Here is a 24,254-nt window from a genome sequence, read left to right as displayed (position 1 = left end):
GGTTTGTCTGAAAAAGTTATGTTTTTTTTTTTTTTTTTTAAGCTAAACGAAAAAAATCAAAAAGGGAAAAAGGAAAGGTTTTGTGGTAGATGAAGTTAGATTGGTGATACCAGGTTTGGCTCTGATACCAAACTGATGCAGCGGAAGTTTAATGTTCAAAATATTCCGTTGATTCTAGAGAATACCGGAACAAAAGAACAACTAAATTCACGTTGATTCAAAAGAATACCGTGAATTTAGGGGTTAAGACTCGTTGATTCCGTAGAATACCAAGAATTAACTGTTCAAATACTCACAAAGAGATTTGAAAATTGAAATATTATTAAACTCAAAATTCTCTCCTTCAAAGGTTACAAGAGTGAGCTATTTATAGTAGTAGTAATTATCCTAATTCATGAAGGAAAAACAAAATCCTAAATTGAAAGGGAAACAAAATTCTAAATTAGAAAGGAATTTAAAAGTCTTAAACTTTAGTTAATAAGGAAACTAATCCTAGTATAATATGGATTCCTACTCTTCATCAGTAACCTTTTTTCACACGCAAGATCAAGCATGTGCAAGAATTGTAGCAATGCTAACACTCTCGTTATGCTAATGAGTGACACCTTTGTTTTACGGTGAAGTTTCAATCCAACTGATTCAATTATCCAACTTGATCATTTGATCATTTATTTGGCACAAGATTCATATTTAAACTTTTTGCATTCCAGCACAAACTAAAAAAGAAATGAAAATATAAATAGACAAATGGTACTTCCTTTTATTTTATTTTATTTGGAAAGGCCTTTTATTGTTATTATTTGAATTTAAAAATAGCAACAAGTGAGAGATCAAACCAGGGTGACAAAACACAAGGCAAGACGTCATGCAGAGAAAGTTACGTGACACTTGCTATTAACTGCCTCTTTCTCGCTCTTGGATTGGCTAACTTAAAATTTGAAGCACATTTGTCAAAATATTAGTGGACGGGCGTATCATATCATGTGTAAGGTTATCTCCAATAAACATCGGCAAGTTGGCACTTGGCAGCAGCTAATCGCATTGTTGACACACTATTTTTTAATATAAGAAAAAGATGGCAGGCTTGGCCGGCAAGGCAAAGCAACCATTTGGATTGTCAAATGCCCTTCTTCAGAAATCAATAATTGTTATTCCAATCTCCCGACTACTGTTTAATTTCTAGCCTTTGTCTTTTACTCTTCCATCTTTCCCTCCGGTAACAATTTGGTAATTTATCAAAGACAGTCAACAAGGGACAAAAATATTTCATTTTCGCGTTATTTATTTAAATGTATGATTATTTGGAACTTATGAACGAATTGGTTGTTAGAAGAAATGAGAAAAATGTTATCGTCCACAACATCAAACGCAACTTGAGTTGATAGGTTTAAAACTTTGGAGTTAAAATATTCAAATAAAATAAAGATTTTTCATGTTGCTATGACTCAAGTTAGCCGAAGTTAGATGCGTATTTATATGACTTTGTCTATGAAGGTCTATATATGCAACTAGTGGTTTGGACCAAGCAAAAAGAGTCTCATCGGCACAGCTGCAGTGAAGAACAAGGGTGAATTGGCTTGGTCCATTCTCTGTTTCCGAAGAAAATGGCTTCTTATGCAATGGAGGATTTTGTTGGAAATGGGGTTCTCAAAGGACAGCTCCCAAAGCTGTTAGAAGAAGGGTGGGATGATGTTCCAACCCTTAAGGTAATGAATGCAGAGGATATGGATGCAATAAATATGACACAACAACAAAAGGTTGGTTTGTTTTGGGAATGGGGTTTTTTTTTCCCTTCCCCCCCCCCCCCCCCCCCCCCCCCCCCCCCCTCCTTCTTGCAAAAACATGTACAGTTCTTTGTATTTAAGAGTAGCTATTTCCCTTACATGTGAAGCAAGAATCTAAAGTCGATAAGTTTCATCAATGAATTTAAGTTCTGTAGTTCAAAAATTACAATCTAATTTCTGCCCTCAGGACTGACTTTCGTTTACTGTAGGATGCACTAGAAATCAGATCATACCTGCACGATCGTGCTTTGATGCAATATGCTGACATATTTGAGGCCTCTGGAAAATCTCTTCCTGAACTTCTTAACTTAAGCACTGGGGACTTGTCTTCCCAGTTTGGCATGAAGAGAGGTCATATGGCTCGGTTCAAGGACAGAACCAGTGCATGCTCTGATCCCATGCCCAAATCGGATACTCTCACTGCAAGGAATAACAGTAGTATACCATCTAGAAACAATAGCATTTACAAGAGTTATACATCAATCAAATCCACAAAGATGCAGAGTGTAAGATCATCCCTGTCAAGAACCGGTGCAAATAAATCCCTAGAACAATCACTGGCTGATTTTAAGATCAAAGATGGATACACCTTCAAAGGAATTGTAGCTGCGGGACCAGCTGTGCCCCGAGTATGTGGTTGCATACAAGCTCCTCCAGTCAATGAAAAGGTTGCTCCTTACTCTGCCATTGAGAACATCTCAATTCAGAAACTAACCCCTGAGTACAAGATCGGAATGGAGCGTTTGGTGAAAACAAAGACACCTCCAATGAAGGCTTTAGAGTTGTGGCGAGAAAGGCCAGCTGTCCTCCTCTGCATTCGCCGTCCTGGGTAAACACTCCATGTACTTCATATCTTGACTGGCATGTTTAACTCTAAAGACTGCGCTCGTGATTCACTTGTATAGCATGCAAAGTAAATACATATAACCACATCTAGCTATAGATGATCGAGCAGTAATGAGACTTCAATGTCAAATGTTACAAAGGGAAAAATGCTTAGAAAGCTGATTAAGAATTGGATGCAGGCGTATAGAGAAATAATCAACTTTAGCAATAAAAAGATGCATTCTTTCTTCAATTTTTCATGTGTAAAAATTCTGTCCCACTTTTGTTCTTTACATCTCTTGAACTTTAAACAGGTGCATCATGTGCAGAGCAGAAGCTCACCAGTTGTACGCAAAAAAACCAATATTTGATGCCTTGGGAATTCAACTATTTGCTGTTCTTCACGAATACATAGAATCAGAGGTACAGAGAGTTGTGGTAAGACTTATTCTTCTATCAGTTGACTGATCTTTCTTTGACATGTGATTTCCATAGCGCAGGTGAAAGATTTCTGGCCACGATATTGGGGTGGTGTTGTAGTCTATGACCAGGGTATGGAATTCTTTAAAGCTCTCGGGGGTGGAAAGTTGCTCAAGGACAAGTTCCTATCAGGATTTCTTCTAAACCCCCGAGCTATTGCAAACTATAAGCGTGCAAGAACCCTGGGAGTAGAGCAAAACTTTAAAGGTGAAGGTGAAATTAAGGGCGGGCTCTTTATCGTTGGCAGAGGACGAAGTGGTATAGCTTACCAGTTTATCGAGAGGAATTTTGGTGATTGGGCACCTCTAGCTGAAGCAATTGAGATCTGTACCCAACTGCAGGTAAAAATTGTTGGTTTCTCTGATTTTGTAATGCAAATGTTTTCCACTAAAAGAGTTACTAACCATCTTCTGTTCAACCTGAAACAGGACCAACAGCAAGATCAATCAGAGACAATCAAAACATCACAAGAATAGTATTTAAGTTTGCTACAATTTTCACGTCTTCTTCAGATTTACATCTAGTAAATTTCTATTTTCTTTTATTACAGGAGAGAGATCTAGTCTAATTTCATCATTCTTTTCTTAAGGCTTGCCACTTGTATTTCCTTGTGTGGGTTGTATGGATAATAATTTTTTAATTCAAATACTGCAATTTATTCTAACTATTTGAAAGTACTGCTCTTCAAATAAAGTTTTAGCCTGTCGATCACCAAGCAAAAATACTACATCTCCCATTGAAGTTACTACCATGACAAACAAATTGGAATAATATGACACTTATGATTGATCTAGTTGAAACAGTTGGGTTCACATAATATTAAAGTAGGTATTATATACAATATTTTTTCAGCAGTAATTTGCAACATAAACACAATCTTGAGAATTAAATCCAATTCAAAAGACCTTGTTCTTTATTTAATTGACTTATCAAAAACAACATTTTCAGGAAGAAAAAAAAAGGAAAAGCAAAATAGAAAAAGATCTAAATCAAAATGCAACCAAACAATTGCATTCATCTGAAAATGACAAGCAGTACATCACGTGGAAACAGATGAGTCACGGTAATCATGAAAGAAAAATTTAAGCAAGCATTCATATCCAACAGTATCCGTATGAAACTAGGTGTTTGTCAAAGGTTAAGAGGAACTACGTGCTTTGAAGTTGGATGTGAGCCAGACCAGCTAGGTTCTTTCAATTCCCAGCCCACAGGATTGGATGATGGGATCCCACAAATCACATGTGGGTACTAACAATAAATCATTATTCAGAATTCATTGAAGGATACAATGTCCAATGCCCATACCTTATTTCTTACTATTTCTTCAAAAGTTCATATTATTAAGAGGTGAAGGAGTAAAAAGTTGAGAGAAAGTGAAGAGATGGAAAAAGGAGAATTCATGATAAGAGGTGGAGGGAGCTTTGGCCTATGACCGATTTTGAAGAATGTGGGGTTTGTGAAATTTCTCCTTATCCTCGCATTATTTAATTAAAAAAAATACTGCAAGAAATGATCTTCCATGTGCATCATACATACGCCATAGGTTTTTCCAACATCAGAACCATGATCCAATCACACGCAACCATGTAATAAACATGTGTCACACAGAATTAGGCTGACCTTTATGCATCTTTATGTTACCAAAGGAAAATTATAAAAGTTTTAATGTCTTACCTCAGAAACCCAATAGTCCATCAAAGCAAAATTTGAAAAGCTGGCAAACGACTTGGTGCTAGGCAAGCCACCACTCTTTTGGGTTGAACAATGAACAGAGCAAGTTACCTTCCCACTTATAAACTATGTGAATAACTTTTAACCAAACTTTTCCAATAGTCATGATTTCCTTGTTATATAAATTTGACAGCTGGGATCATCAGATCAAAAGTGTACAATATGTATGACCCAACAAAGATGTTCTTATGGAATGATATGGATCCCAAATGTCCTGATGAGAATCCTAAGTAGTGTCATGGTCACCATTTGATGCCCTGTAATACTTGGATTTGGTCGTTCACCTATACCAGGTTTATTTAATTTTTAAAACAGCTATGGCACCCAGGGAACTTCATCACCAGAAATTCCCACACGAGCACTCTCTATTTTTAAATAAATGAAACCTGACAACATCTCATACCAGTATCTCTCTTCGGGTGATCTTTGAAATATATTTAGTGGCGTTGTGGCAATCACTACAAACCCTAAGGTTTTTAACCACTCATATGGGAAGGCCAGGAGGAATAAACAACAATCCAAATGTGATTGTATATTTAATTTTTAGAACAGCTATGGCACCCAGGGAACCTCATCACCAGAAATCCCCACATGAGCATTCTCCATTTTTAAATAAATGAAACCTGACAGCATCTCTTACCAGTATCTCTCTTTGGGTGATCTTTGAAATATATTTAGTGGCGTTGTGGCAATCACTACAAACCCTAAGGTTTTTAACCACTCGTATGGGAAGGCCAGGAGGAATAAACAACAATCCAAATGCGATTGCAAGCTTCTCACTGTGGTGGTTAAGCATCTTTATTTTCTCTGATAACTCAACATCATGAAGAACAGAACTCATATCTGGCACATATCCCTCCTTTATCATTTTGCGGTTTAGTTTCTCCAGCTCAGCATATATTTGATCAGAATATGGACTTGACCAGTCATCTGCTGAAAAAATATGCACTCTGCTCTTGTATTTGATCCAACTACATCCCGGATCCTTCCTCACTCCCTTTTCTCTCATTGTTCTCCTTAATTGGGAAACATGGTCCCATTTGCCTTTGGATGCATAGATACTTGAGAGCAAGACATAGCTTGCAGGGTTATAGGGATCCAATTCCAGAAGAGACTCTGCAGCCCATTTCCCAATTTCCACGTTGCCGTGAATTCTACATGAGCTCAACAAGGTGGCCCAACCAATTGTATCAGGAGGGAAAGGCATTTTATTTATAAAACTTTTTGCTTCTTCTAACCTTCCTGCTCGGCTAAGAATGTCAATCATGCAAGTGTAGTGATCATGAATTGGTCTAATTCCATACTCTTTGACCATTATCTCAAAATAATGACGTCCTTTCTCCACTAATCCCGCTCTGCTGCAAGCTGAAAGAACTCCAATGAGAGTAACTTCATCAGGTTTCAAACCATGGGACAGCATTTTTTCAAACAAATCAATTGTTTCATTGGCTTTTCCAAATTTTGCATACCCTGAAACCAAAGCTGTCCATGAAACTTCATCCCTGACATTCATCTCGTTGAACAGCCGATGAGAATCTTCTATGTTTCCACATTTACCATAAAAAGTAACAAGTGCGTTGGATACTGTAATAAAGGAAATTAAGCCAGTAACTAATGATCGACCATGAAACTGGGTACCCTCTTCCAAGCTTGCCAGATTTGCACAGGAGCTAATTACACTCCCTAGAGTAAAATCATCAGGTTCAATCCCATTTCTCTGCATATTACAAAATATCTTAACAGCTTCTTCACTGCATCCATTCTGGCCATAACCCACCAGCATTGCAGTCCATGAGACAACATTTTTCCGAGCCATTTTCCTGAAAACTGATTCTGCATATTTTATGCTCTTGCACTTGCAATACATATCAACAAGAGCACTTCCCACAAAGACATTATCCTTATGATCATTCCTGATTATAAAAGCATGAATCTGTTTCCCTTCTTCCAAAGCCAACAAACCCCCACAAGCAGTCAATACACTTCCAAATGTAAACTGATCCATAGCCAAGCCTTCCAATCTCATCTCTCTAAACAAATCAATAGCTTCTCTCTCCAAACCATTTTGCATGAGTCCTGTAATCATTGTGGTCCACGAAATCGAATCTTTGTCCTTCATACCACGAAACAACCTCCTTGACTCCTCAACCAACCCACGTCTTAGAAGCCCTGTGATCATCGTATTATACATAACAATATTCTTCTCAGGCAACTCATCAAAACCCCGCTTGGCATCATAAATCAACCCCAATTTTGCATACATATCTACCAAAGGACTACCCACAAACACATATGAGCCAAAACCAAATTTCAAAATATGCCCATGAATCTGTCTCCCCAAATCAACGCAACGTCGACTTGAAGACATTATAAGCATCGTTGAAAATGTAATCCTACTTAAATTACCAAGCCCATCTTTCAACATCAAGTTATAGACCTTAACTGCGTCGTTAACAGAACCATGACTAGCATGCCCTGAAATAAGCAAATTCCAAGAAACACCATCGTGAAATGGCATGTAATGAAACACACTGTTCATTTCGGAAAGATTGCCAGATTTAGAATAAGCAGAGAGAATAGTGTTCCATGAGAAAAGGTTTGGCTGGGCCATTTTGTCGAACAGGCGGCGTGCATACTTAATGTTGCCTACTTTGCTGTAACAATTGACGAGACAGTTCGAAAGAAATGTTTCCGGGTCCGTCAAGGTTTTGATTATAAGGCAGTGGATTTTCTTGAGTTGCGATTGGTCTTTGTTTTCGCAGCAGAGTTTTAGCAAGGAAGCGTAGTGGTTGGAAGGTGAAGACATGTGTCGTGTTGTGCTTACTGGCGGGAACTGCTCTTAACCTTACTGCCACCGAGTTTGTTGTCAGAAAACAAAAACAAAAACAAAAACAAAACGATCCCGAACTGGAAACTGTGTTCATATGGGCTCCATCCAGTTCATGTACTTAGACGACTGCGACCCCATGGGGCGCCGTCGAATGGCCACATCATTTTTTTTTTTTAAATTTCGGTTGACTTTTTAATTGGGTAATTTTTAAAAACCTCCCCTGAGGTTTGGGCTTGTTGCAAATAGATGGCGAGAATTGATTTATTTGTAAAAAACCCCCTACCGTCAGTTAAGTTTAACATTGACCGTTAGTTGACCGTGCAAAGACAATATTACCCTTACCCTTAACAATAGTTTGTAAACGAAAATAACTAAAAAAAAATCAAAATTATTGGTGCAAAAAGCACAAACCCTATTTTTTGAATAATTTTTATCCTTGTCAATTCTAAAAATTTACAATATCAATAGTTAAAGATTATGACTATTTCATTTTTAAATTTTTAATTTTATCTTTCTTGTAGGAATTTTAAGGAAATATCAATAATTTAAAGAGGATTTTTTAATTTTTTAATTTTAACTTTTTTATAGAAACTTTAAGAAAATATCAATAATTTAAAAAGTGTAAAATAGCTAATAATTTTGGTTTTTTTTTTAGTTATTTTCGTTTACAAACTATTGTTAAGGGTAAGGGTAATATTGTCTTTGCACGGTCAACTAACGGTCAATGTTAAACTTAACTGACGGTAGGGGGTTTTTTATAAATAAATCAATTCTCGTCATCTACTTGCAACAAGCCCAAACCTCAGGGGAGGTTTTTAAAAATTACCCCTTTTTAATTATTAGATGCTGCGTAGACTGAGATGTACCGTGTCCTCGGCCACTAACGCAGTCGATCCCTAAATTACTAATTAAAATATAAACGAAGTTATGAGTGATATTGCTACGTATTATTCAAAATATAATATATTTTGTTTAAAAATTACTAATTTTTACTCTATAGACAGACTATCAAGGGTATGTTTGAATTTAATTTAATTTAGTGTCATTTTTTTTATTTTTTGGGTTTTTTCTTTTGGTGGGAGGGCTACTCACTAATTTTGTACATGGATCAAGACATCATTTACAACCCCATTTCCTTTCACTCAAATGTCACAGAATATAAATTTTAATTTTGAGGGAAAAAGAAAATAGAAACTATTTTTGGTCTAAAATACAAATGATTGCACATTATGTTTAATAATGGAGAGAGGTCAGATTCCAGGCTGTTAATCCGACTAACATCCCTTTTTCTTCTTAGGCTTGTATTTTCCCTGTTCTAGACTCAGAATGAGAATGAGAATGAACCATTCATAAAACTCACATGCATTTTTATTTGCATCTCACAGTGGATATGCTTCTATCTTATGCACTACCAGATTCTCGAATTGATTGATAACCCCGCCCTCGGACAAATTCCAATTAAAAAAATCCTGAGCATAATCCAGTCAAAGAGTATACACCTTTCCGTGTGTAATTTTATCCTCTAGGGATTTCCATGACACAGAATATTGTGAGCTGTAAATATAGCTGGCTAAACTGAAGCACTCTTGATTTAGGCACAAGTTCCAAGCTCAGGCTCTTCAGGATTCTTCTTGATATGAAGAGTTGGAAGAAGAGTCAAATGAAGAATCCCATGAACAACAATCCAAATACGTCACATGTTATTATTCAATGGGTGCTAGGCAGGATCAGATAACAATTTTTGGCGCGATGGGACTAACAGGAAAAGGATAGCATTACATTGGTCATGGATAGTAGATATAATTAGAAAATACAACTTTTAATTCTGAGCAGAACAAGAACTCGAGGCTTCCACTGCTATTTTGTAAATTATATCCGTATCAGATGAGACTCCTGCTTGTCCACAAGTTTACAACCTATCTCATGAGATATTGGAATATCAATCTATACATTCTTTGATCCGGACATGGGACATGTTCTAAGCTATTCTATTCCCATGAACGACATCACTTTTTCACAACTGATAGTTTAAACAGAAAAACAAGAAGGTTACTGCTGCATCATAATACCTGAGGATCCTCGAGGCTTAAGAGATGATCCCCAGCTTCGTTTATGAACCGATCCTCCCAAGTTCTGGTACCATCTCGGCAGCATCTCAATTAACAAATAGCGATGAAGCAGGAACGTGGTAATAGCTTTGTTTACTTATATATCCTTCATATTCAATAAAGGAACTCTCATGAGCTTTCCTGTCATCTTAAGCCAGTAATGCAAAGGTATATACGGGGCCGTATCAGTTCGATTGGCATAAAACAAATAAAAATTTATCAAAGTTCAACTTTCATATGACCCGGTGGTGTAGACCCTGCAAATGTTGTAGAGAACTCTTTATTAATCTCAAAAAACTTGGAAAATAAGAAAATAGTGAAATTAACAAATCATACCATTTACATCTTGGCTGTCAGAGGGAGCACTAGTTCCATAACTCATCTGGACAACATTGTGTAGCTCATCTTCCCAGACATTGGCTACCTAGTCAAATAGAGCAAATGAAAGGTCAACTGTATCACCCAGAAACAAAGGCAGACTACATCACTTGAGATTAAGGATTGGGGTGTGGGTTGTGGAGCTCATCTTCATAATTATCTTACTGTGGATAGAAAGATACCTGAGATGGCTCCTTGAATCCTCCAGTCATTGGGGTCAACTGGGAGTTAATAGTTCTCCGAAGTATGTCAGAAGGGTTCCCCATGCCAGGAAGAGCACCATGCATGAGTCCTGCTTGAGATTGATGTACTGGAGGATAAACCAAAGGCATATCAGGAGAAAACCCCAGAGTAGATGAAGGACCAGCTCGTGATTGAAGCACCTGTTTAAGAAAACATTCTTGAGACCTAAGATAATGCAAGAATACTCGAGGAAATTTGCATTACTGAAATGCTCTCCAAATCACTTACATCTTTTGCTAGCAGCTCTTCTATGTTGAAATCCAGTCGCGGATTTACCGTTGCGAGTTTCATTGACAGAAACTGGAGAAAATAAAACAGGAAGTGATACAGAAATGGGTCACAATCAATAACCATGAAAAGTTTCAGACAGTAGTATATTCTGCTAAGAAGTTAACTAATCATTTATGGTAGTCTCAAAGCCACTGGGCTAATGCGATAAACCACAAGTTATTATGCTGGTTTATTGACATAGACCACAAGTGCAATGTACACGACCCATGCATCATCAAAATTTTTGAGGAAATATAAGTGTCCATGCCATATCGAAAACAAATTGGCATCAAAATTTTTTAGGAAATATAAGTGTCCATGCTACATCGAAAACAAATTGGCAGTACGCTGTATCATTTACAAGCAACAAATGTGGAAAAAGAAGGGAAAATTGGAATTTTTGGAATTTTCTCCCCATACCTCAACCTGCCGCTGCAGTGATTGGACATAGTTAATAATCTCATCCAGCATTACAGCCTTGCCGGTGACCTGCAAAAACCAATCAATTTAAATAATGTGAATTTCAATATAATACTGAATTCTGCTGAGAGTTTGTCTTATTGGACTTCCTAAACTGTCAAATCCAATTAACAAACCTTGCTACAACCAGGCACGAGATCTTGAAGAAATTTCATCCTCTCACTGATCTTTTCCCTTCTCACCTGTAGTCAAAATTAACGAATTACAATTTCTGCACAAGACTATAAACTTTTTTAACCAGACACTTGCTCACAAAAATAGAAATACTAAAAGAAAAATGAAAAAAGAAAGGGCTCCATGTAAAATCCTTACTCTTTCAGCAAGACTATGGCTATTTGTTGCCTGGCCTCTTCGAGCTCTGACATGAATATATTCTTCTTTTGGTGGATCTGAAGTTTGAGATCCCTGTTTTCCCTGTTTTCCAGCAGACTTATTTCCAGTTGAGGATGGCTTATGATCTCCCTTCCGTTGATTTTCAGTGTTGTCCTTTGCAGCTTCACCTGATGACTGGCCTCCCTTGGCTTGATCAAACTCAATATCCTACCACCAAACCCCCCCCCCCCCAAAAAAATATATATAAATAAATAAATAATAATTAAAAAAATGTGAAAAAAGGGAAAAAAAAAAACAGAGACAAGTTACAATTGAAAAGATTTTTTTTTAAAGGATGGAAAAAATGGTTTCTACCTGGCCATTCCTTTTTCTTTTCTTTGAAGATAGACCCTTAGCAGAAGGTTCCCCACCGGTTCCCTCTACCGCAGATGGCTCATCTTGACCACCACCTCCACTGAACTCAGCTTCATCAGAGTCACCACCAGACCCACCAACACCTTGTTTTGCTTCTCCATGAGAATTCACTAGGCTCTCACCTTTTCTTTCATTCTTTAGTGTGCTCCCATCACTAGCTCCATGTTCAACAGACAATGAAGCATCTTTAGAAACTTCAGCCACATTCATCTCATTCTTCTGAGACTGACCGCCAGACAGTGATTTCAACCCATTACCGGCAAACACTTCTTGTGGCCCTTGCATCATCCCCCTACCCCTAGAATAAAGGCCTGTCGGTTCAGGAGTGCCAAAAGTGTTCATCATATCACAAAAATTCCCACCACTGAAGGAAGAAAATCTGGCCGCTCGCTCTATGAATGCAGAATCAGCTGGGAACTGAGATAAGCTTTGCGGGAACATTCCAGGGGCATTTGGTAAGAAAATGCCTCCTTTTATCATTGAACTAGCTGGATTCCATCCAATATCAAGTGGTCTATCAATACAACTTCTCAAAGAGGCAGAACTTCCTTTTCTAATTCCTAAAGCATTTGAAGAGCTTGCATTGTGTTGGGCATCAATATTACAATACCCCAAACTCTGCGAGTTGGTAGGATGGTCCCAAATGGTTTGGTTAAATGAATCCACCATTGGAGCAGAAGAACATGAAGACGAACCAACTCCCAGTGGATTACCAGTGGGAACCAAATTTAGAGCCGCATTTGCAAGATTGGCACCGCTAAATTGCCAGTCTGAAGACATATTAGGTGAATGATAGTCCATAGGATTATCATTCCTCTTTTCTAACACAAATTTATCCTTGTCACTCATATCCATCTCTCCTTAACAAGAACAGCAGAAGTGACCAACAATAGATGGCTTTCTCTCACAATTGTGGTTGAACAACCAGCAAGCAATCAATAGAAATTCACTAAAGGGAATTGGAACCTTTAAAATTGACAACCGCTAAAAAGCCCAAGTGGCTAGATCAGATTAGCCCCAAGATCAAAGACACTTAAAGGGAGGATATGAAAAAGAAAAGCATAACACAAAGTAAAAGGAAAAAAAAAACTATCTAATTCCCAGACACATATTAAATTATCACTTCACAAAGAAGTTTTACCCCAAAAGAACAGAAAGTCTGAAACTTACAATTTAAGAAACTTAACAGCAGTCCCAAAGATATTCCTTCGAAAGCCTCAATCCTCCCAGAAGGAATGAAACAAAGTAAGCGTCTGTGCTAACCGAGGAGGCAGACCCAAGCAGACCCACTACAGTACAGTTAATAAGGTTATAGACCTAACAAAATAGTGAAAATATGTAGTAACAAAAATCGCACAACACAAATTTGAGCAGCTATCAAATAAATTTCAAAGAAGGGAAGTCTGAAAAAGTCTGAACAAGAAGCGGCCAATTAAGAAAGTAACATTGATTTCGGTACAATAAATAAGACCCCCTCCCATTCAAACCCTAGTCAGAGTTACCAGAGACACAGAGAAAGAGGAAGAGAGAAAAAGCTAACTAAAAGTGGTGGCTAGAGAAAATATACTGACTTCAGATTCTGTGCTATACTTTTTGTGCTCTGCCTTCCAGTCAAGCTAGCTTTTTTTATCTCATAAAAATACAGACTTTATTCAATTTTGCCTCAAGAACCTCCTGTTTTCTTGCTCAACAACAACTGAACTGATGCGCTCACACACACACAGAAAGATCGAAACTTTAAAGAGAAAAACAAAATCAAAGAAATGGGTATTCGTGAGAGAGTGAAAGGGAAGAGTAACGGCAAAGGTCCTGCATTTATACCCACGCTTGCATAAAAAAGAGAGCTCTTTGATCATTAACCACCGCCACTGCTACTGTTAAAATTATATTATAAAGAGGTAAACAACTTTTCTTTTTTTTCCTTTAACTTTTAAAAACAACTTTAATTAATTAGAGTGTTTTAGTTTAACGAGTCATTTTTTAACTGATAATTATAACAGTTTGAGCTAGCTTCTGACATTGCCAACTCTTGCAAGGGAGGAGGTCTTTTTTGTAGTTTATTTCATTGTCTTTGATTATTGTCTCGGAAACAGAGCTTTTAATGAGAGCTTTAATGGGAGAGTTTGTTTGGTCAAGAACCCAAAATCTAGCTAGCTCATTTTCATACTTATAGTTTAATTTTGATCTATTAATAAAGATTCTAAGCATGAGATTTGTATCATTTTGAGGGAGAGTTGTATTTGTTTTATATCCAATTGTATGATAACTTGACTGTCTTATCTATCTTTTTTGTTCTGTTAGTCTGTGAAAGCTTGGAGAAAAAGAAAACAAATACATTTATTGTATACAACTTAAATTTTCCATTTTTTTTTTAGCTTCACAAAGGATTTTTTTTTTTAAAAAATTATGTGCATTGTGCAATGTTGTGTGTTAAACTGTTAATCCATTATTATATTAGTATTAAATCGGTGCAAGATGGGCAGCTTGCTTTACTGGACGTTTAAAGGTTGATCTAATTTATTATGCAAGCAGAATTTGTGAGTTGCATGAATTAGGTTCCTTTGACTTTTACCTAACACATGTAACTTTTAAATTCTTTTCCATCTTTAATTTTCTAGCATGCTTATCTGAAATTGCTTTAAAAGAATAAAAAAAAGAGGAAAAAAAAACAACTTATAGCATAAATTTTAGACTGAAATATTATTTAGAAAAAAAAAAAATTAGAAGTACAACATTAAAATGGTAAAAGAAATGACCAGAAATATTGATACATCATCGTATCAAGTATAAAATGTAAAGGTTTACGGGGCTTAAATACAAAATTTAGGACAAAACTTAAGACTCAAGCTTTAGTTAGGACAGCATCTTACAACACGTATATTGATTCTGTCTACTGTGAAACTTTAAAACTAAGAGAAACAAAACAGCCTCACACTAAGATTTAAAAGAAATTTATGGGATTGACCTAATTTATCTCACTCATCTATTGTAGGTAAAAATTGAAGAACCTCATTTCAAACAAAGAAGAATTTTACTACTGGTGAATAATCACTTTAAAAAAACTAAATAATAGTGTTACACATCTCAAATTATTTATCCCAAAAAATTATCACAAATGACATGACATTCATCAATTGGTTAGTGAAGATTATACAATTAATTAATTTAGATCTTGTAAAGAATTACTGACCAATCAATGAATAGCATATAATTTAGGATGGAATTTGGGATAAAAAAATTTAAGATGTCTATCATTACTCAAAACTAAATGATAGAGAAATAACACAAATCTAAATGTTGGAGAAGTAACACAAATATAGTTAGTTGTATGTTCAAATCCATCTTGTATTAATTATGATTATTATATATTTTCACTATCTATTAATAGTAAATATTTACCAAATCACATATACTTTGTTCTTAAAAGTTGAAACCCACAACAATTATTAACAAGAACACTCAATTATCATTTATGCAGTGGATTATCTCTTAAGTACAAAGTATATATAACAGTTCTCTTATCGTATTAGTAAAGGGACAGCTTCTTTTTCATTTTTTCCAATCTTGCTTAGCTATATTGATTATTCGAATTTCTCAATTCTTACTGGAAAATTTAATACCTTCTTTTTTTATTTGCTTTTTGAAAGTGATACCTTCCTTCTTGATATTGCTATTATTGTCGTGAACTGTAACATGAAATCCAAAGTGAGCGCATACTGACATCAGTGTTAGGCTTGCAGGATAAGAACAATTTATGTATTTGATTTTAGAACCAACCTTCAAATTTAATAGATTCTCTCTTTTGGATTCTAGGCAAAATCGAGGTCGATGTAATAGACTTTGCGTTGGCAATTCAATAAATTCTTTTTCGTTTGCTTTGATTTTTTTATTTCAACCCCACTTAAATCAAACTTTATTTTCAAATTGATTACTTCAGTTCAATCTGGTCCATTACCGTATTCTTTTTGCTTTCTTTTTCACTTCTTTGACAAGCTATCCATTATGATAAATTAGATTGATTGAATTTGATCAGAAATCACCTGATTAATACATCACGTTGAACTTTTATCCGAACATCAAAATGAATTGAATCCAATTTGAAATGTATATACATCAAGTAAATGACATCTCATTTGATTGAATATTAATAAACAATTTTTAATGAACTGGCGATGCTGTTGATAAAACAGTGATACCGAAAGTGATTGCTAACCAGGTTCATATTGTTATGGGGACAAGAAGTTTTTTTAGGTGGAAGTTTTTCAAACTTAGTTCGCAACTTTCTCAACAGGCTAACAATCAAGATTTTGTTTTTAAATCCATTTTGATTACCCTTTTGAGAGATTCTTTAATATTAACAAAATTTTCAGAACGGTGGTTGAAGATCGACATGGGCTTAATTACAGAATAAATCAGGAGACTTGCTTAGAAAAGGGTAATCAAATCTAGTGGCTGTGATCATATCACTGATATTCTCAGAGTGTTGACTCGTCAAATTGGAACTGCTCTTCTCTTCCTTTGAACAAAGGCCTAATTAATTATGTAGGTCATCCATGAATAATAAAAAAATCTAAAAGATAAAAAGAGTAGATTATAATTATAATTATTCTGTTAACTTGTTTCAATATTTTACCACTTTATATAATTGATGGACTGTCCCTTTTCTCTCTTTTTCTTATGTCATTATTAGTTGGCATTGGGACTTGCAATCTCTAAGACCTAAGCTTTAGAATAATGGAATCTCTCTCTCTCACTTTATTTTATAAAACCCTAATCTTTTACTTAGCCCTAAGCAATTTACTTAATTAAATATGGCCATGTTAGAGGTAAAAATCATTTGTGTTGATTGGGTTGGTTTTACAAGGTATGTTTGAGAAGAAAAACAAAAACAAAAATTTTAATTAAGAAATCTTCTAGTGTACATTGTACAATAGTATAGTCCAAAGGCGAAAAAGCTAAACCCTAATAAAGAAACGGGCATGAGATTCCTCGATAATATTTTTCCTCCAATAAGAAAGTGAGTAAAGCCAAAAACCAGCCATTGGGTTATTGCCAACTGTACTATTTCCATATAATAAATAAAAATATAAAACCATTTGCATATAAGCATATTAAAATGAAGGGCTGTTTCATGACTGGCATGGCTTTTTTTTTTTGTGGAAACCGAAAGCCAAGCAAGCAATAACCAAATCCTATACATTCAAAGCAACATGGGATGGGAGTTGGGGATTCGAGATCTCTTAAGCAGAGCTTTAGAATTCTTTAACTTGAATCAAAGACTCTGTATCATTGATCATTACTCTCTCTCTCTCTCTCTCTCTTTTTAATTCTTTCATGCTAATGAAAATGTTGTTCACAAAATAAATTAAAGTTTGGGCTTTAATCAATTAAGAGACGCACGTCTATAAGACTTTGTGTAAGATTATGCCATTGTCACAACTACTGTACTTAATTACACTATTTAAATATTGCATTAAATCTTGTATTTTACTTAAAGCTTGTAAGGGGTATTCTTAGAATGGCTTATAATACTCAAACGTACGACAATTAACAGCTATTAGGTTTAGGTATACAAATGTTCTTCCCCAGTTGTGCATTGAACATAAACCCCTTTTTTTTTATTGTTCATCTGTATCACACATTCACAGCTCATTGGTTTGACTAGCTTGGCATGGTCTCTCATTTTATCTTGAATCTGCATGCTTTAAACGTTTAGGTCATAGATATGGCTTGGAAAAATATGCAAAGATCTTGAATTAATATGAGGAGGGGGTTAATGTCAGTTGGGTCTCTGCAAAAGGACGTTAAAATTAAAATTTTAAATGATTCTTCTTTGACAAAATTAAGAGTTTTGTGAATTTCATGCAAACATCATCGCAACATAGCAATATGAGATGGAGGTTGAATGATAGTATGCAAACTTTTGCAGGAGCTCCCTTTTGGGTTCACTTTTTTCACAGACCAAAAATTGCAAAAGATTCATTCACCTTTTCTCAGTGGAAGATGCTACTTGGAAATGTGAGAAACTTTTCTCTTCTTTTTCTCCCATCAAACTTTTTTTTTTTTTTTTTTGTGATCACTCAGTCATGTGAATCTTTGAAATTTAATGTAGCATGATGGGACCCCATGGGTTGGAGATTCGTGATATAAAAGAGTAGCTGGTATTGTTCCAATCAAATTCTTACTAGGTTACACAAGATGTTTTCACTTTTAAACAATGATTAGTTTGAAAATGTATGTATGTATGTATATGTATGTATGTATGTGTGTGTGTGTGTGTTTTTTTTTTATTGGAGGGTAAATGTCAACTAAACAGTAGGATACATGGCCTAATTAGCTAATCTGGTCCCCATATGTTTCTTCCTCGTGCTGTAAAGTACATGCTTATGTTTTATACTGTCCTCATTCACATAATATGTATATAGTACACATAATAAAAACCTTAGAAGCAAGTGCAACACCTCAAGACGGGGAGGTGTTAGAATCAAGAGCGGGGCCGGCCAAAATTAGAAATATGGGGGTGAAAATCATAGGAGTAAATTGCTCGGGAAAAAAGTTCAAAAATAATAACGTAAAAACAAGGCGTAAAATGTCAAAAAAAATAAAATAAAGTTAGAAAGAGGCCAAACCATAATAAAATGTTTTATGGGGTTAAAATTATAAACATCACTTTTACAAATATGGACACGCCCTTGGTCAAAGTCCATGTCACCCGGTGATCAAGAAGAGTTGTTGAGATATATTCGTAGAGCTCTTTCTTGAACAGTAAAATAAATTTTTCGAATTTCCAAAAGTAAGACCGTGCTGACTCAAATTCAAAGCAAACAGTGTCATATTGTCAACGAGTGATGAGCTTCACGAAATGAAAAAACCCCAGCTCAATTGAACTGTAACTTAAATGAATTGAATTATGTGTAAAGTAACTTTATTTTTGTGTTGAGTTGTTCGAAAGAGCTCCATCTGGAAAATGAATGGATGCACTAGAATAGGCTCAGGCAGCAGCCATGTGAAATGGTTTGTCACAAAACAAAAAAAAATTGAAAATGACTGTTAACTTATAATCTACGTAAAAGAAAATCTTTAAAAATACTGTCTCAAAAGAAAAATCGGCAATGATGTGGAGTGCACAAATGCTTTGCAAAATGAGTCATTAAATTGTCGTTGGATTTTATCAAGTATATTTCTCTAAAATACAAGTTCAAAAACAGAATCATTATTTAGGGTTTTTGGTCACCATCCAATTGGAGAGACTTAACCTAACTATATGGCTCACCAAGCTACACTGCTGGTTCTTTCAGATTTGTCGCCATCACTAATTGTTGGAATTTTCTTAGTATTTACGAGATTAATTTTGATTGTTCTAAGATTCGCATGTGTACTCATTTTCTTACATTTTGTGCCACCACTTCAAATTTAAGTTTGAACATTATTACCAATGGGCCTTCGGTGCAAGAGTTCCAACCTCCATAAGAGTTTTATGAATGTTAGTTTCAGTACTCCCTCAATTATCAACTAATTGAATGGAGATAATCTCTTCCTTACGAAATGTGAATGGAGTACGCACCCCTCGAATATTAGGGAGTGTTTAAAATATATGGGCAAATACTTCAGTGTGTTAATGTATGATGGTGGACCATGTTGTTTGGTACGATTGTAAATATTGTAATTGTAATGTCTGATATAATATCAGTAACAATATCTGTATAACATAATTCAAAAAAAAAAATTTGAACATTATTAAATCTCACTTTTTGTTAGCTAGAATCTCGCAAAGAGAAGTGTAAGCTTTTTAGTTTATTTTGTGATAATTATATATACTTTGGGTAATTGATTGGCATATGAATATTTTCTGGAATGAAAAAAATATTTTATTAATAGTTGTTTTCAGTAATTATTGTTTAAAAACAAGAAGAAAAAAAATCGATATAGGTCGAAATTAGCCCAAACATTAGCAATCTTATTTTCTCCTCTATGAATATGAGTCACATGGAACCAATTTAATGATGCATGGAAAATTATCCACAAAACTATCTTAATCATTGACTGGAAACAAATCTTAAGTGATAATAGTTACTTATGATGAGATGAAACCTAACAAATTTTGATCGGAAAATGTATGTCCCCACCAAATCTAAGGAAGCAAAAATTGACCTAACCATACGCCAAATTTCGCAAAGTGTACCTAGGCACTTAAAATTAGTTAAACATCCATTCCGAGTTTCAAGTGAGATGATGGGTCTAGAAAGCTGAAAAAATTAAAAAAAAAAAAAAAAGACATCATCTTCTCCATTACATTTTTGATGTTATTTTGTAAAAGAATCTACAAACCCATGTTGAGAAAAGCCCTTCAAATCTTTTGTACATGATATTCAGTGTTATTATTTTTAAGGCATGAGATAAATAGTGTTGTTTGAAAGCACGTTTTTCTTACTAATTTCCTGCTGCAATGGTTGAGTGGCTGAGATTTGAGAACAGTGTCCAATTGGCTTCTATATTTAGGATTTCTTGAGTGTTGATGGCAGAGTTTTTTATGTTTTGGACATTCCAAAAAAGGTTTTGAAATTGACCCCTTTTTTTTTTTTTTTTAAAAAAAATTTTCAACGGTGTTGCTTTTATAGTGACTTACAAGAAATTGCATACGCGGGATATTTTCAAAGGCTAAATTTAAGATTTTAAACTCCGTATCTTCTGTCACTAGCCAGGGTTAAGTCCTTGGACTCAACTCCATGTGCCAAAAAGGGAGGAGTCTCCATGGCTACGTGTCCCAAAACCTTGACTGGCTCACATGGCCAGATCATAGCAGTGGAATTGGTGGATTTAGTGTTTCATCACTGAAAATGATAACCACCAAATAATTTTAAGCCTGCGGCTACGTGGGAGATGCTCTAATGTAGAGTAGCCACATCAACGGTTGAAAACACGTGAAAAATCTGAAATAATTATAACAATATGCATCTAATAATTGATGCAGTTGTTTTACATTGGAGATGTTCCAATATAATAAGGCCCAAATTTTAAATATGAGTGTGGTTAAATTAGTAATCCAAAAGGTCCTATCCATAAAATTTCTATTTATCTGTGATCTAAATATTGGTAAAAATTCAGTTTATAATTGGTTCCATTACTTCAAGTATTCTAAAAGGTACTGACAAAAATAAGTGACAAGAATAGAAAAAATAATAAATGAGAAATTTAAAAATTTTGGAATGAGAATTAATAAGTTATTAAAAATTATTTTTTCTCTAAAATTTTTATTATATTGCAATACAAATTTGTCGAAACTAATCTTTTGATCAGTAAGTAAACAAATAGATTACGAAGGATAAATGTGCTCCAAAGGAGAAATTTACTCTCAACAAGGTATAAATCTATTCCCATAAGCAATTGAAGTAACGAGCGAAAGGAATAGACCTGTCAGGAGAGATCTATCCACTCACAAACGGATTGGAAACAAATATACGTCAACTAAAGTAGTTAAACTATCTTTTTAAGAAATTGAAAGGGTGATAAGAGCCACCCACCCACTAAAATAATAGCTCCCCAGAGTAATATTTCCTATTAAAAATAATGATTGTTTAATTGAAAGGAGCTGTACTTTATGGGCCCATTTTATGGCCAACATGTAATTGTAACCCACAAATATAGTGGTCCAAAGTCCAAACCCAGTTTCTTGTTTGGCAACAAAAGGAAAATTGATTCTTGTCAAGATTATTGGTTGATGAGTGTAAGCCATTTTCCAATCGAATTGTTGTATCTTTCAATCCGAAATGGGAATATGGAATCAGTACATTAGTAGAATTAATTAAACATCGCCCTAGCACAAACCCTCAGTCCACATTTTGCTTAACAAACAAACAATATGCCCTAGTGCTTTTAAAATTAACCCGAAACACAAGAATTAGGTCCATATGTTAGGTGCTTCTTGCAAGTTGCCGCCAAATCTCGAAGCCCAACGAAGATAAACGAGTGATTCTATCCAGGCCATGTGTGTAATTCCAAGCCCATATCATAGTTTCGACGTCCAAAAAAGAAATACAGAGTGCGATTAATTGTATTGACTATAATATATTACATTAAGATACATTACATTAAGCTGTAATGTAATCCTATGTTTGATGTAATATGATATTGTATTATATACAATAATATTATTTTTACATTAATGTTAAGATTAAAAATAATATTATTAATATTTTAGGATTTTATTATTAATTTTTTAAATCCAGTATTAAATAATTATTTTATATATCAATTACTACAACATAAAAATGATTTCATAATATACTATTATTGAATAAATATTATAATATTATATTATTAATAATATTCTATTATAATATAATTGATTTCTGTATATTAGTTATTGTAATATTGTTCAATCATATTATAATATGGTATAATTAAATATTATATCGTAAAAAAGCAATAATATATGACATTATATAATAATGTCATATAAATTATTTTATACTACAAAACAATATAATATTAAATATTAAATTTATTATTACTGTCTGACATCATTATTAAGGTTAATTTTTTAAATATAAATATAAATTACTGTTTTCATGATTTAAATTTATTATAATTTATTAAATAATAAAAACTAAATGGTTATATTTAAAATACATATAACGTTTTAATCTAATATAGCCTAAATTCTACCCCCAGTAGGTTTATTTTATACACCTTTCATTATATTAATCATCTTTTTAATGCTATGCAATGTAACCAGAAGTTGCAACTAAATATGGGTTAGCATAAAAGCAATAATATAAACTGTTAAAATGCACCCATAATAATAAGTGTAGTTGAAACACTTTGTATTTTAATCTTATGACCTAATTATTCTTTTTTTTTTGTGTATTTCTTTTGTGTTCATTTAGGGTGCGTTTGGTACATGTATTGTATTATGCTGTATTGTATTATTTTAATGCTGGTGTATTGTATTATGCTGTATTGCATTAGCACTGTATTATAATAATACTGTACAATGTTTGGTACTACACTGTACTGTAATAATTTTTTTAATTAATTTAAATTAAATATTATATTATATTATATTATAGTACATTAATATACTTAAATTGTATTAATATTTTATATTATTATTAATTTTAAATTAATATTATTCAAATTTATTCATATTTAACTATTTATTATTAGTTATAATAAATTATAATGTAAAAAAATAATATAATATAATAATATTGAATAATAAATTACATCTTTATTAATTTATATTAATAATTATAATATAAAAATAATATTAAATTAAAAGTTATATTTAATAATAATTATTATTATTATTATAAAGTAAAAGTCAAAAAGCAAAACTCAAAAAGTAAAAAAGAAAAACTCAAAAAGCAGGACTCCAGCGACAGTTGTAAAAGCAAAAAGGGAGAGAGAGAGAAAAAAAAAAAAAAAAAACAAGCACCAGTTGTCGCATTAGTTTGGGCTTTTAATGTGGTGGCTCTGTAGTTTTTTATTTGCCAAACATGGATTTGTGTAAAATTAATACAATGAGGGGCTTTAATACAACAACCAAATAAGCCCTTAGTTAATTGGTCAACAACGTCATCAATTTTATTTTAAGTTTTGTTACGAGAAAGGCTGATATAGTGTGCGCTGTGTTTTCAATGGCAACGCAAATTTACCAATAAAAATTTGTCACATGTCCCATCATGCACTTGATCAAAATTCTCTTTTGAATGTCAAATGAAATAAAATTTTAATAAGTCAAATGCTAAGTTATAGCATGCTGTAACTTACTACTCTCACAAAAAATAATAAAATTACTTACAGCTCTACCGTTGTATTACTGTTCATGTGAGAGGAGTAAATTACAGTCGTCTATAAGTTAGTTGGATCTTTTTAATAAATAATGAAATTACATATGACAATACATTTGTTATATTTGATGCCATTTAATCAGTATTTATGCACAAATATGATGTAATAAATATAATCCTAATCTTATTGGCATGGCTTTCTCATGGCCTTAATCCCATTCCATTGATTTTTTAGTTAAATACGATGAAAGTAACAATCTCCAATTTATATTGTAAAAAACAAGAATTGGAGGAAGGTCAAAAGCCTTTCTCCTTAAATAGTGATACATTTTTATTATACATGGTAACTTATCAAAAATATTTAGGTAGTCTTTGTATCCTAAGAAGCAATATTTTATTAATGACTTATGGACCAAGCATTTAACTGCTTCTAGGTGACAATTATTAAACCGCTTAACATATAACTCAGGCTTCACTAACAAATCACTTGAGTTAGATTCTTATTGAAAAGGGTCTCTTATTCATTTTTGTAAAATAAGTCCTTGGGTTGATATTGTGATGCAGGAACTTTTAAAATTAATTACCG

General features: G+C 33.9%; 3 protein-coding genes across 5 annotated transcripts; 1 reads left to right on the top strand and 2 right to left on the bottom strand.

Annotated features, from left to right (window-relative positions):
• Positions 1 to 1,525: 1,525 nt before the first annotated feature.
• On the top strand, positions 1,526 to 3,756 carry LOC18045028. Its single transcript, XM_006437767.2, has 5 exons — positions 1,526 to 1,757; positions 1,994 to 2,613; positions 2,924 to 3,032; positions 3,110 to 3,430; positions 3,518 to 3,756. Exons 1-5 carry the CDS (start codon positions 1,605 to 1,607, stop codon positions 3,563 to 3,565), a joined length of 1,251 nt encoding a protein of 416 aa, XP_006437830.1. The 5' UTR covers positions 1,526 to 1,604; the 3' UTR covers positions 3,566 to 3,756.
• Positions 3,757 to 4,220: 464 nt separating this feature from the next.
• LOC18045027 (putative pentatricopeptide repeat-containing protein At1g68930) lies at positions 4,221 to 7,789 on the bottom strand. The gene has a single exon (XM_006437766.2). It carries the CDS (start codon positions 7,624 to 7,626, stop codon positions 5,395 to 5,397), a length of 2,232 nt encoding a protein of 743 aa, XP_006437829.1. The 5' UTR covers positions 7,627 to 7,789; the 3' UTR covers positions 4,221 to 5,394.
• Positions 7,790 to 9,323: 1,534 nt separating this feature from the next.
• Positions 9,324 to 13,753, bottom strand: LOC18045026 (transcription factor bHLH49). 3 transcript variants are annotated; one of them, XM_024185732.1, is made up of 9 exons: positions 13,448 to 13,752; positions 11,817 to 13,165; positions 11,442 to 11,669; positions 11,246 to 11,311; positions 11,070 to 11,138; positions 10,608 to 10,679; positions 10,319 to 10,519; positions 10,095 to 10,182; positions 9,324 to 10,015 (listed from the first exon to the last, which is right to left on the bottom strand). In XM_024185732.1, exons 2-9 carry the CDS (start codon positions 12,729 to 12,731, stop codon positions 9,978 to 9,980), a joined length of 1,677 nt encoding a protein of 558 aa, XP_024041500.1. In that variant the 5' UTR covers positions 12,732 to 13,165; positions 13,448 to 13,752; the 3' UTR covers positions 9,324 to 9,977. The 3 variants fall into 3 exon arrangements, with proteins under 3 accessions (XP_024041500.1, XP_024041501.1, XP_006437828.1); XM_024185733.1 differs by having other exon boundaries at positions 10,095 to 10,178; positions 11,817 to 13,753; XM_006437765.2 differs by having other exon boundaries at positions 11,817 to 13,752.
• Positions 13,754 to 24,254: the final 10,501 nt, after the last annotated feature.

Source organism: Citrus clementina, unplaced genomic scaffold, assembly GCF_000493195.1.
Source record: "Citrus clementina cultivar Clemenules unplaced genomic scaffold, Citrus_clementina_v1.0 scaffold_4, whole genome shotgun sequence".
Classification (NCBI taxonomy): domain Eukaryota; kingdom Viridiplantae; phylum Streptophyta; class Magnoliopsida; order Sapindales; family Rutaceae; genus Citrus; species Citrus x clementina.
Note: the sequence above shows the minus strand (reverse complement) of the source record. Positions and strands in the feature narration are given on the sequence as shown.